Below are 13,144 nucleotides of genomic sequence, written 5' to 3'. Positions count from 1 at the left end.
TACATATATACGTATGTCTAAAGTGAAGCATATATTTCAAACGATTGACAAGTGCAGCAAACCGGATGGGCCAGTGTCGCTTTCAAGTACGCAAATCCTTCGCGCCGACCTCGGTTTGTCGAATGGTTGCAGTAGGACGGGGGACGGGGGGAAGGGCGGATGGGTAAGGAAGTGGATTGGGGTTGGGGTTGCGGTCGCGGTACCGTAGGCTTGAAATCGCAATGGCCGAGTAACTGAGGAATTGAGAAACTGAGCATTACCAAAAATGATCCGAGTCAAGAACTTACCGTCTTTTCAAGTGGTTCCTTGGAACATCCGCTGCATCGCGAATGAATTGGAACGGAACGTGTACTGGTTCGTGGTTCGTAGTAATTAGTAGCATTTGTGATCGAGGTATTGGGATTCGTAGAAATGTGATTCGTAGTTCGTTAGATTCGTTCTTCTTTGTTCTCTGGTTCAATGTTCCGTTGTTCGTTCTTCGTTCTTCGTTCTTCGTTGTTCGTTGTTCCGTTATTCGTGTTGATGATTCCTTTGCTTCAGTGTTATGGGAAAAGTGTGTTGGGAAGTGTTGGAAGGTTTGGACTTCGGACTGTAGCTGCGCAACTGTTGCGTTAAAAATAAACTTATCGAACTATGGAATTGTGAAAATATGTTATGGAATTCAAATCAAATAAATCAAATGCATCTCCTTTTTTTTCATTTTGCTTCTCTAGATGATTTTTTTGGTTTTGTTTCTGGAAAAACAGACAATTTTAATTACAGTCCACCATTTGAATTCTTGAGGCTTACTTACCTGGGTTTTTTTTTTGTCTGCTTTCCTTACAGGATACCCCCCATTTTTGTACTTTTTTGGTATTATAAGGCTAGAATGTTTTGCTCGATTTCGAGTTTAGATTTTGAAACAAAAAACAAAAACATTATATTGCACCAAACAAAGAGTTTTTATTCATTTTTTTTTTCTTCGAAATTTTTTTATTATATTTTACATAGTTTTGTTTTTTATTTTGTTCTCTCACAACATTATTTAGTTTTTTTTTCACTAAAAATTTTTAGTTATTGTTTGTTCCAGAGCTAAATTCAAAATGAATATTGCCGAATTCCCATACAGGGTCCCCCCAGGTCAGAGCGTGAAAGCTAACTAGATGAAAAAAAAGTTTACTAAATTTTTAAACGCCTGCTTGATTATGAAATTAATAGCTTTATTTTTGTCGATATAATTTTATATAATTCATTACGTTGTCGAAACAAACTAGATTTCACGAAACGTCAATATACCTTTTCTAGAACCCATTTTTAAGGGGTACAAATAATGAGTCTAGTTTGAATAAAAGCATAACGGGAAATCGAAAAGGTTAGTTAAATCACACTCAATAATGCCAGCGCTTAAAGCTAAGCTTGACAGAAATAAGAGCGGTGAGTTTGAGTCCATTCAATACTGACTGAGCTCAAAGCTGAACTTCAAAGCGCTTGCAGAGGTGAGTAAAGAGCCACTCAATTCGGACTGCGCTGAAAGCTGCGCTTGGAAGAACTTCAAGAGGTGAGTTAGGATCTTCTCACAACAGCCTGTGCTCAAAGCTGCGTTTGCCAGAACTTAAAGAGGTGAGTTAAGGTTCAATCAAATATGCCAGCGCTTGCTGCAAAGAGTTGAGAAGGTAATTAAATATTTTTGACTTTATTTCTGTATAAACCTGTGTGTAATGTGTGCACGGCAGACGGCGATAACATTGATTTAAGCACTCCGTGGTTGATGGCTTTTAGAGTAAATATTGTCTCTATTGTCTGGCCCGCGGGGCATTTAAAAACTCACCACCGAGTGAGACTCTTATTGTTTTTGTCTGACTGTCTTTATTTTTTCATCTACTTTTGGGGAATGCAAGCATAACGGCATTGCCGGCTTTTTTGACTGCGGGGCACACAATGAGGCAAACCCACTCAAAACAAACAAATCAAAGCGCTTTGCACGTGTCAAGCAGCGGCTGAACTGAGGCTCAGGCAGACCGACTCAAACGTGGCGAGCCGAGTGGCTGGCCGAACAGAGAAGCACGAGTGCAGCCGACAGCCGACAGCCGACAGGCTACGGGCGACAGGCGACAGGCGACTGGCTGCTTGTGTTGCCTTATAACTCACCACGCAGCAGAGCAGCTGCCACAGTCGTCGACCGGCTTTCGCAGTGTTCGCACTTGTCGCGCAATCGAAAACCAACCAAAGTAAAATAACGGAATTAAATAGCGTAAGCGAAACACGTGTGGAGCCAAAAGGCAACCGCTGCCACTGAATTCGCGGTTATTGGATTTTAATACTCAGCTGTGCCTCAGCTACATCTTGTTTGTTTGTGTTGTTGTTTTTTTGCATTTGTATTTTTTTTTTGTTTTTGTTGATAAGTGAAACTGAAACCGCGCCACAAAGTGCGCCATTCGCGTGTGCGAGAAAGGAGTGACAAAAGTTATTAATCATTTAAGCACATTTATGTCGCCTTGTGTCGCACACACACACACACACACATAGTCACATATAAAGCGGAAATTTAGTTTGCTTTGCCCGTGTGTTTTTTTTATGGCCCGCTTTAAATTTGTGTCCTGCTTTTGTGCTCTTCATTCCAGCAGCGCGGCCTGTTTTTCGGCAGTTCCGTTAAATTTAATAGCGGCATCTGTCAAAAGCGGCGAGTTGTCGCTTCCGTTTCGAGTCACTTATTTCGCTGAGTGCGCTTTGTTTTGAGTGAATGCAGCTTTTGGCCAGAATGCACTCAATTAAGTGAGCCGCAGTTTAATTCAAATTCGGCGACGTCTGTTCTGAGTGCGAAGCATATTTAAATTCTTGTGCTTGACTGACACGATTTCCGTTATGAGTGTGAATCATATTCAAAGTATATTTCTATTAGTTCGAATAAGTGCGATTCGAATAAGGTTGTGAATGTGAATGTTTTGGCTGGAAAAAATCGGTTTTAGATATATAGGCTATATGTAAAGCTTATAGTTCCTTTACATAATTGTGATTCGTCATTCAAATGTCCAGTGAATGCGATCATTTCGTATTCAAAACTTGATAGACTCGCATTTGAATTGGTTTTACAGTGAAAGGTTTCTAGAGCGGACACACTCGTATTCTGTTTTTACTTTTTAAAATCACAGAAAAAACGGAACGGAGTTTTTTTCAGTGGTATTTGGATCTTATGGATCCATCAGATCTTTTCAGACCTCAGCCATGCTTCGGCATGTACCAAAGTGCTCCATATATCATTCCCTTGACCTCTCGTCAAAATGGGAGCTGAATTAGAATTGCTTCAATTTGGTTTAAGTCTACCGCAAAATGAATATCTGAGCACGTTTCTTAATCAAAATATTCTTAATTGTGGATCGCTTCCAGTTTTTAGATCCTTTGGATCCATCAGATCTTTCCAGACAAAGACTTCATCCGTGCTTCCGGATGGGGAAAATCGTTCGATATATCGATCCTTTTGCCTCTGGAAAAGTGGAAGCTGAAAACGTTTCTTAATTGATTCAAAATAATCTTAATTGTGGATCGTGTCCGGTTTTCTTGTTCACATATCCATTTTAAGTCCAAATCAAAGGAATGTTTATGATTAAAATAGAGAAGAGCCTCGAGGGGGACGTAAAGAAATAAATCAATAAAATTATTTTGTGGCCTCTCTTAACTTAAATTAAACTCAAAATTGAAGCGCGCTTCGGGCACGCGTAGCTCACGGGAGGAGCGTCTGCCTGGCGAACGTGTGGCCCCCGGTTCAACGCCCGCGATTTTCATATCGCCTAATTTTTGAGTTCATTTGAAATTTCTTTTTTTTTTTTTTGCAGACATACCAAATGTATGTGAATGGATCTTTATATATAGTCAATGAGTGTTGCATCATTTGGTGCTTTTTATTTTTATTTCCCGAAAAGGAACTGTAATGACACACTTAAGGGACAGTTGGAGGGGCTGGGCGGACTGAACGGACGGATGCAATGAGAGTCCGTTCGCTTTGGCATTCACTTCCAGTCGATTGATTTTGTCAGCCCTTTTCTTGCCACAGCTGTTAATATAAATTCTCAATAGCTTCTCACGATTTCTGCAGTTCGCAACGATTTATGAAAATTGAAGTCTTTGTTTTATTACACCTGCCTCCCCGACCCCAGCGAATGCCATCGATTCGCCGTCCGCCTCTCTTTTGCGTCTCCATTGTTGCCGCTTGCTTCAATATTTTATGCAAAACAGCTCCCCATGCGCAGCCCTTCCCCCCCCCTCTAGCCAGCCCTTTCACTTGATTTAGCACCAGGTAGCGCCTCCTCCATGTTCACCTTGTCTCGACCTACTTTGAATCGAGTCGCCTGTTTAGAAGTTCAAATTGTGCTAATGCTGCCAATATCGAAGGCGGCTCTGCCCAATGCCTGCTCTGGCCTAATACTCTCTTTACCCCCCAGCCAGAGCGAGGGTATTTCTATTTTGTCGCAAAGAAAACAGCCTAAAGGCAAACTGGATATAACTTCTCTCTTTGTGCTGCAGGCAATGCATGGCTCGAATCCAGCCGACCCGCTCGAGTATATATTGGGTAAAAATTTACTTTCTCTGGTTATTTACTTTATCAGCAGAGCAAAGCCTCTTTGAAAACTTGAAAAATATATATGTATGTAGGGCTGGGAGCTCTGCCAGATAGAGATATTAAGTAATAGAAGGGATGGTAATAGGAGTATACGACAATAGAGGAGTACTAAATTGAAGAGACGTGAGCGTGGATAAGAACCAATGTATTGAAAATTTAACTAAAATTGTTTCTTGATATCGAAATATCTGACATACAACAACTTATCGACAACTTTTTAATACTCGGATATTTTCAACATTTCCGACATGGACAATTTTTTTCAATTTGTAGCGTCCGTCTGTCTATCTACTCCAATTTTTAAAAAATCCACAAAAGGTAGAGCATTGCGCTCGTGTCATATTTAAGCTGTGAAAGTTTGATAAAGATCGGACTATAAACACCGAAGATACAGTCTTATGTGATGAAGGTGGACGTTAAGACGGTGTTTCGTCAAATTCCACCCGCATGTGTGGAAAATTCGCGGAAAACGTTTGTATGAAAGTTTTTCTTTACCATCCGATCGGCCTCAAACTCATTTTCAAAGATCTTTGTGCAAATTCATTAGAAGCGTGTCATTGGTGAATAGGGATCCACAGATCTAGAAGAAATATCATTTGATATCAAAATCAAAGTGTCCTTGGTGAAAAATGCGATTCAAAGATTTGTTGGGCTAAGTTTTAAGTTTTGTCCGATTTGCTTCAAACTCATTTTCTAAGGTCCTTGAGAGAATTTATTTGATACGTGCCACGGGCAAGGCCGGGCAATACCCGCTAGTATAGCATATAAGAAGAACTGGTCGTGAAATGAGTTTTTGCATGGAAATCCTTTTTTGTTCTTCGCGATATCTAGACCGAGCTTCTTTATATTCCATATATATCGCATCGAATCGGTCTGCTCTATATATAATATAGTGCTCATATAGGAACAATCAGTCGCATCATCTCTCAGTCAAGGGTATTTAATTATTGGCAATCGAAAGCTTACTCTGCGCACTTTCAGTTTGGTTTTTAGCTACTCCCCAATCCAAGCCTCCCCCTCGGAAATCCCCACGCCCTGCTCGTCCCCCCTCTTTGCTGCATTCACCATGTATCTATCGATAGTTGGCTCTCGTCTGCGCTGGCACACAATTGCCATAATTCAATTTTAGTTTTAATTTCCGCTTTTGGGCGTAAATTGCATTTGCATACACAAACACACACACACATATGCACGTCTGTGTGTGCGTCACATATATAAAATATATCCATATTTAGAGCCTATTGAAATCGTTAATCGAGAACTCGCAAATGTCACAACGTTCGATGCGCCGTGGACCCTTTGCCAGGGGTGGGCTGTTGCTCGCCGCGCTCCTGTGGCTCGGCTTGGGGCAGCAGCTGCCGCTGGCCGCCGGCGGCTCGTGCCGGGAGGCGCAGCTCTGCTGCAACGGACGCGACTCCTCGTGCGTGGTGCAGAAGGCGCCGGTTAACGCGATCATCGAGGATCTGAGCGACAAGCCCTGCTACTGCGATCACGCCTGCCTCAAGCTGGGCGACTGCTGTGACGACTTCAAGGATCACTGCGGAGGTGAGTACCGACCAAATATATAGAAATATAATATAAATCATATATTCATATGGGTCGAAAACGGCTCTAAACTCTTTTACCTGGGCCCGGCGGAGCAGGGTGCCAAGCAAAATCGAAATAATTGTATGAGAATCGATATATATCGATTTGCAGCCTTGGTTTTTTGCACAATAAGTGCGAGGTATGTCAAATTTGACGTTTGGATGCAACTTTAACTTAAGATCGGACTTCAAGCACCGAGCTAATCAAGAATAGTGAGGGTAAATGTTGCATAATCTGCATAATTAACATGCAACCTAAATTCGTATGTCCTATTTTAAATATAAATTATTTTGTTAACCGACTTACCCACCCCTGATTGATCTATGTCTAGCCGGCAAATCGATAAAAGGAATGTGAACGGCAAAGTCGGATAATACTCGTATTGGGATCAATGCCCAACTCGTCCGCGTCAGCTGTAAATGGTGGGAACAGATTAGGGAGCATGAAAAAATATAAACCAAAATGATGTCTTGTTTACAAATAAGATAAGCTTAATTTTCAATCAATGCTATTGTAGGCTCTGGCATGACATCCCTTTGGGATGTGACCTGAAAAGGTGAGGCACATAAAACATGTATTTATTTATTATGCAACATTTGCAACAATGTGCACGAGCATGTCCGAGGGGAGCAGTCGAAAGCCACAGAAAGCGGCTTTCAGGAATGCAATTTGAAAGGTGACAATTGCAATTCCCAGCTGAGTATTCGATGAAATCGAAATGAATCAGCAAATCAGCTCATTTGTCTGAAATTCTAAACAACTGATAGATAAATATTTAACCGAATGTGTAAAGAGCCCGAAATGCTTTCTGCATGAACCTCGGTGCTTAGAGTCCGATCGTAATTCAATTTTCAGTGCATTCGATAGTGTGTATACGCCCAAGTGCGAGTTTCTCCTAATTTTAAGAGGAATGGACGGATGTAATCAATAAGTGAACTATCTTAAATCTGTTTATGCTATACGAGAACTAACATCCAAAATTTGGAGTCTGCAGCTCTTATAACTCTCGAGCTAATCCTCGATATGTATCTATATGATGGAAATGGGAGGAGTTATCGAAAGATAAGCTCATTCAGTGTATTGGTGTCGGAGAATATATATTTGAAACTAGCGAGCATTGCCCGGCCTTGCCCATGGAACGTTTTGTGCTGCAAATTGTAGATATTTACTTTTCGCTTCTATTTAAAATTATGTTTCAATTGCATCGAATAATGAACCAAGTGTTGGCATCAACTGTTTCCGCCCAGGTTAGTCTTGCAGTGAGAATCTTGAAGCTGAAGAATAAACTTTCGTTTATTAAACCTTTGACCCGTATTTGCCACCCAAGAACTTACCAAATAATTCTCACAAAGATCTTTGAAAATAAGTTTGACGCAAATCGAAGAAAACTTAAATCAACAAATCTTTGAATCGCGAGGAATCTTGGATTCTGCGAAAAGATCCTTGGAAGGAGGAATGCATTTTACGAGCTTTTCGCGCTTTTTCCACACATACGAGTGGAATTTGCCGAATTAACTACAGTGTAAATGTATATATAGAGATTTCAAGTGTCCGACACATGCAGCCAGACACATTCTGATATAGACGGACAGTCAGACTTGGGGTATCCTTTCTGCTCTCTGTTACCAACATTAGCACATAAATAGTATACCCTTTTATATGTAGTATATGAGGAGTATACCCTTTTTGTGCATATGGAATGGATGCTGTGATGGCAGCCTTTCTTTTGGACTGGAGTTCATTACCAAAGTCGAAGATATAATACGATATAAACTAGCTAAAGAACAGCGCGAATATTCTCAATATGCTTCAGCTCAAAGTTTATGCCCGCCTCCTGCCCCGTGGCCCTTTCCCCGCGCCCATCTAGTCGCCGGCATGTAACTAGGACTATAAAAAAGCCAACTTAATGGCCACATCCACAACTAAGAGCAACATTCATGGCTCGTTGGCTCGCTGGCTCGCTCCTAGCTCCTAGCTCCTAGCTGCTGGCTGCTGGCTGCTGTCGTCGACGACTTCGTCCTGCCCCTGCCCCTCTCCCCTCCTTCTGCAACTGATGGCGTGTGTGTGCGGCTACAATTTGTTCTTTTGCATTTGTATATTCTTTTTTTTTGTTCCCTCCAAAGTACAATAGCTAAAGGGCTTTAATTTTATTACACACAGCAAATAAAGTCAACGAACATGCGGCGGCATCTTATGCTCAACACACTTCTCTCCTCTCATCACAGTCTGCTAAATTAAATAAGATACAGACACTCACACACACACTCACACACACAGACAGACAGAGACACAAGCGAAGACTTGGCCAAAAGTTGAAATTTTTCGTGCCAGCTGCGGCTACAACTTGCCACAATGAAAGAAACTGATAAAAAACTGAGGGCAGTGCCCGACTAGCTGATACCCTGTTGCCCACCAGCAGCTATGCATGCTGCAAGCTAGCAAAGCGCAATGCCAAAATTCGAACCATCAACCTCTCTTTTTGTTTTAAATCAGCGATGCGATGGGCTTTAAATTCTTCTTCTGAGCTGAGCCGACTAGCTGATACCCTGTTGCCCAGCAACTCGCTAAGAGCCTCAAGCAAGCTGAGCCAAATGCCAAGATTCGAACCAGCAACCTTTCTTTTTTTTTTTTAAAGTCAGAGATCCAAGGGACTTTATATACATGCTTACTTCTAAGCTCTGATATCGAGGCAACTGTTGCCGAAACTATTCAGTAAAGAAATAGTTTATGGGCAGAAATGTGCATGCCCCTTTGCCTTTTTGCTGAGAATTCCAGGGTTTTAGCAAAAAACTACAAACAGTCGCAGCAGGCGCAACGGCGGCAGCTGAAGCTTCAGCCGAAGGAAGCCGAACAAACTTTATTTAATTTTGTATTAAATTTGATTTGATTTTTATTGTTGTAACAGAGAAATGAAAGATAGAGAGAGAGAGAGAGAGAGCGAATTAGAGAGGGGGAGAGAGAGAGTGAGAAGTGGGATTTATGATTTCATGAAGAGGGCGCATCAATTAAACAGCCGCTGTGAAGAATGCCACAAACACTCTCTAATACAAATACAGATTTCAAGAACAACAACAACACATACACACACACACACACACACACACACACACATACACATACACATACTCATACACAACAATGAAACATAAAACGGACAATGACAATCATTTGCTTGTCTCTAGAGCTGTGCCGCAAAGGTATCAGGGGAAAAGCTTTGCCAGTTGCTGCCCAGGTCCGGTTCAGGGCCTGCAAAGGGCCTGGGCGCCAAAGTGGGGCGTGTCTAAGCTGAATAGAAGCTCAGCTGCGCTAAAGCAACTGATTCGATTATAGTTTCAGGTCTGTGCATGCAAAATGGAATTTATCGATATATCGATAAATATTTATTTAGATAAGTATTTTGAATTAAATTGAATATTCCATTATTTAAGATGAACTTCAAACTTTAATATTTATGCAATTTGAGACATTTGTAGATATTAAGCATGGAATTCCATATAATATGGTATCGGAATAAATCGATACCTCGATATTATCGTGTATATGACAATAAAAGACTAATCGATAAGTCAATAAAATTATTGATAGATATGTCTATATTTTGAGAAGAGGCTGCGTATCGAATTAATCGATTTTTCGATAAACCGATAACATCATAAATCGATATATCGATTTTTAAATCGTTTTCTATATCATCCATTATCCAATGTCCATAACAATCGATATTTATTCCCTAGTTTTATTGTAAATTATCTGTAAATATTTTTCTTGCGTCTCATATTTAGTCAACATGAATATGACAATAAAATACCAATCGAAAGGTCGATAACGTTATTGATTTATATGTCTTTAATTTGACTAATCGATAACATTCATAGTCGATATATCGATATTAAGTATATATTTTGAATATAGGCTGCGGAACGAGTTTTTTAAATATTGCATGACAATAATCGATATTTCGATAAATTGATTACACTATTTATCAATATGTCGATATTTTGTTAGTCTTCTATAATAAGTTTATTGTTGTATCCATTCCAATCGACATTTATTCCTTAGTCTGATTATATTATCTTACGCTTCACACCTTCCCTTCTGCGCTCAGTCTATTTTGGGCCCAAAATTTCTGCTTCCCCTTCGCTGTGCGCCTCAGTATTTTATTTGGAACGTCTATAACTACCAATTAAGTTGGTAAATATATCGTCCTATAAACATAACAAACATGTCAAACTAACAGGCGGACAGAACGAGCTGACCTGACCAAGGGGGATGCTGAGATGGAGACGGACAAGCTGACTGACAGGCAGCCAGGCAGGCAGGCAGGCGGGTAGGCGAAAAGGAAATGCGTATAAAGCGATAAATGTCAAGTTAAAAAGAAAACGCACAACAACAAGCAGAGCAGCAGCCATATCCAATTGGGCGGCTCATAAAGTTGTGGATCAACGACGTTGACCAGCGTCCACATGATATGCCTGGCTCCAACAGGGCGCTGTGGTCTTAACTCGGATAAGCAGGCGCTGTCTGTGTGTGTGTGTGTGTTTGTGTGTGTCTGTCGGCTCAATCAATCAAAGTCGCCTTTTGCCCAAGACAAAACATATCGATAACGATAACGATAACAATACTAAAAACGCCCATTGATACGGCGCTCAATAGCTCGCCTAGATTTCAAGCTGCCATCAATTGAAAAGCCCCACAACAACAATTGGTCAGCTGAGTTCCAAGCCCCCGTCCTCTAATCAAACTATCATAACTCACGCTAATTAGTTGGGCGAAAGGCGCCCAACAGATATTGTCTTGAGGATAGCTGGCAAAACCGTGGACAGTTCTTCGTGCTTTCCATTTAGCGCATAATTAATGTCAATCGCTTAAATGTGTGGTTTCTGTGGGTGTCTATGACCCCAGCCACTGCTGACCCTTTCGCTGCGCCAGTCAAACACAAGAATGCCCCAATGTGAACTGGGCCTGAGGCTATACGAATGGTGTATACTCTAATATGAGCCACAAGTAGAACATTATTGCGCTCGGTGCACGAATTTTAACTCAATTTGGTGGGAAATGGGCGGAGTATTTGGAAAGTGAAATTTGCCTAATCTATATAATCCACGCATTTCTCAAAATCGATATTCCAAAAAAAACATGGCATATCATTCATTATTGGTCTATTTTTAGACCCAAATGCCCTACCTAGGGAATACAAATGGGGCATAGACCAAAAATATATATATTTTTAATGAGCGCCGTATCGAATGACCAAAAGGCTGCGCGGCCCCGACCCTTTGACCCCAGTGCTCGGCTTCAAATTGTTGGCAACAACTCGAAGGAAAAGGGCAAAGAACTCAGACAGACCGAGGCCCAGGCACAGGCCTAGACAGACCTTAGCACCACCTCAGCCCGTCTCAGCCACTCGCTTATTCATCCATTCATCCAACTCGTCCGTTCTTGGGTCGGCGGCCGTTTGAAAGTCAGTCGAAAGTGTGTTGTGAGTAGGTAAATGAAACACATTTGCGTCAAGACTTATCAAATCAAATAAATCAGTTGCGAAATAAAAAGACAACCACTTCAATGGTCGCTAGTTTGAAGGGCTCGACTAGGAGCTACCCTGTCGATAAAAGAAAATGTTTTAGCGGACAAGTCTGTAGGAATTCATGCTTCAAAACATATGCCCAACAGAGAGATGCCCTGTGGGCGGAAAAAGGTCCACTTGGAAAAGTAGAATACAATGTTAAGAGCTGTAAAGTCTGTGTTTGCGCCTAAGACATTTAATTACAATATACCCCTAAGACTGTTTTTCGATAGAGTATACAAAAAGGGCTCAGGCATTCGTTTGGCTTGGGGTTCGCTTCGAACCGGACTCGAAGTCAATTCATTGCCTAGCTTGACGCTCGGCTGTTATTGTTGCCAGCGTCTAATGAGCGCTGAACTGGACCCGGCACACTCTACTTGCCCAAAGGGGCCACTCGGCTGGAGCTGGACCTGGAGCTGGACACAATGACACAGGAGGACTAGACGTCCAATTGAATGCCCTTCAATTTGTTGGGCCAAACTTTGTGCTGCAGAGATTTGCGTGGTCCAAGAGCTTTGCCCAACTTTTGCATGCAGGGAAGTTACCTTTAGCCTTGGGTCTAGTTTTCTTCTATATAAATACATATGAAAACACACACACACGCCGCTGACTGCGCAGTCGATGCTGCGGCTCTGCTTCTTCCATTAGCCTCACACACTTTAAGAAATGCGTTCTTGAGTAACTTGGCAGTTTAAAGTACGATCTTCATGAAAATTTCAGGGCTTAAATATGTCTTAAAAAAGTGTGTGTATACCAAAGCTCAAGGCTCTACCATTAAAAAGGAGTTGTTTTTTTTCAATTCTGCCTGCTGCGGGGGGTAGTATCCAAGAAGTGATATATTCTTTAGCTGAGCATACTAAAAAAGAGTCTAAATATCAATTTTGGTGTATCCAGCTCTTATAATCCTCGAGCTATGCTAAAAGAACAGGTTTAGATAATCGATATTTACCGATGAATGTTAACAGACTAGATTTACATTGGCAATAGACGGAGCTACGTTCCAAAATTCTAGTCTCTAGCCCGAATAGTTCGTTGCCCAAAACCAAGATACCCATTTTGGGCATTTGAGCATTTCGGGTGAAGGGTATGAAAATCAAGTCGCAAACTAACAAGCGGCATTAGAGCGGCTTTTAAATTCGGTTAAACGGATTGTCCCATCATCAAAAGGGATAAAGGGCATAAATATTAATTAATATCAAAATCGCCAACACTCAATTAGTGTGTGTGTGTGTGTGTGTGTGCGCGCCTGTCTGCACCCAATGATAATAATAATATTGTAATTATAATGAAAACGTTTAGAAACGCTCGACATACCACGCCCACGCTCCCCTCCTTGAAATGGGCGTCATAATTGACATGCACACAGTCCATATCCGTGTGTGTGTGTGTGTGTGTGTGTG

At 41.3% G+C, this 13,144-nt stretch overlaps 1 protein-coding gene and 1 long non-coding RNA gene across 2 annotated transcripts in view; one reads left to right on the top strand and one right to left on the bottom strand.

Annotated features, from left to right (window-relative positions):
• Positions 1–996, bottom strand: LOC135429405 (uncharacterized). Its single transcript, XR_010436412.1, has 3 exons — positions 794–996; positions 288–734; positions 1–233 (listed from the first exon to the last, which is right to left on the bottom strand). It is a non-coding gene; the product is annotated as an uncharacterized LOC135429405 (long non-coding RNA).
• Positions 997–2,164: 1,168 nt separating this feature from the next.
• The window catches only part of LOC135429420 (somatomedin-B and thrombospondin type-1 domain-containing protein-like), a 93,373-nt gene continuing 82,393 nt past the window's right edge, over positions 2,165–13,144 (top strand). The window contains exons 1-2 of the mRNA XM_064683712.1: positions 2,165–2,230; positions 5,830–6,139. Coding sequence (XP_064539782.1) covers positions 5,863–6,139 — 277 coding nt within the window. The 5' untranslated portion in view covers positions 2,165–2,230; positions 5,830–5,862. The remainder of the gene's footprint in view (positions 2,231–5,829; positions 6,140–13,144) is intronic.

Source organism: Drosophila montana, unplaced genomic scaffold (genome assembly GCF_035044405.1).
Source record: "Drosophila montana isolate Dmon_TW-CO22-7 unplaced genomic scaffold, ASM3504440v1 contig_2666_1, whole genome shotgun sequence".
NCBI classification, from domain to species: domain Eukaryota; kingdom Metazoa; phylum Arthropoda; class Insecta; order Diptera; family Drosophilidae; genus Drosophila; species Drosophila montana.
The sequence above is the reverse complement of the archived record's forward strand: the minus strand, read 5'-3'. Positions and strand labels throughout refer to the sequence as shown.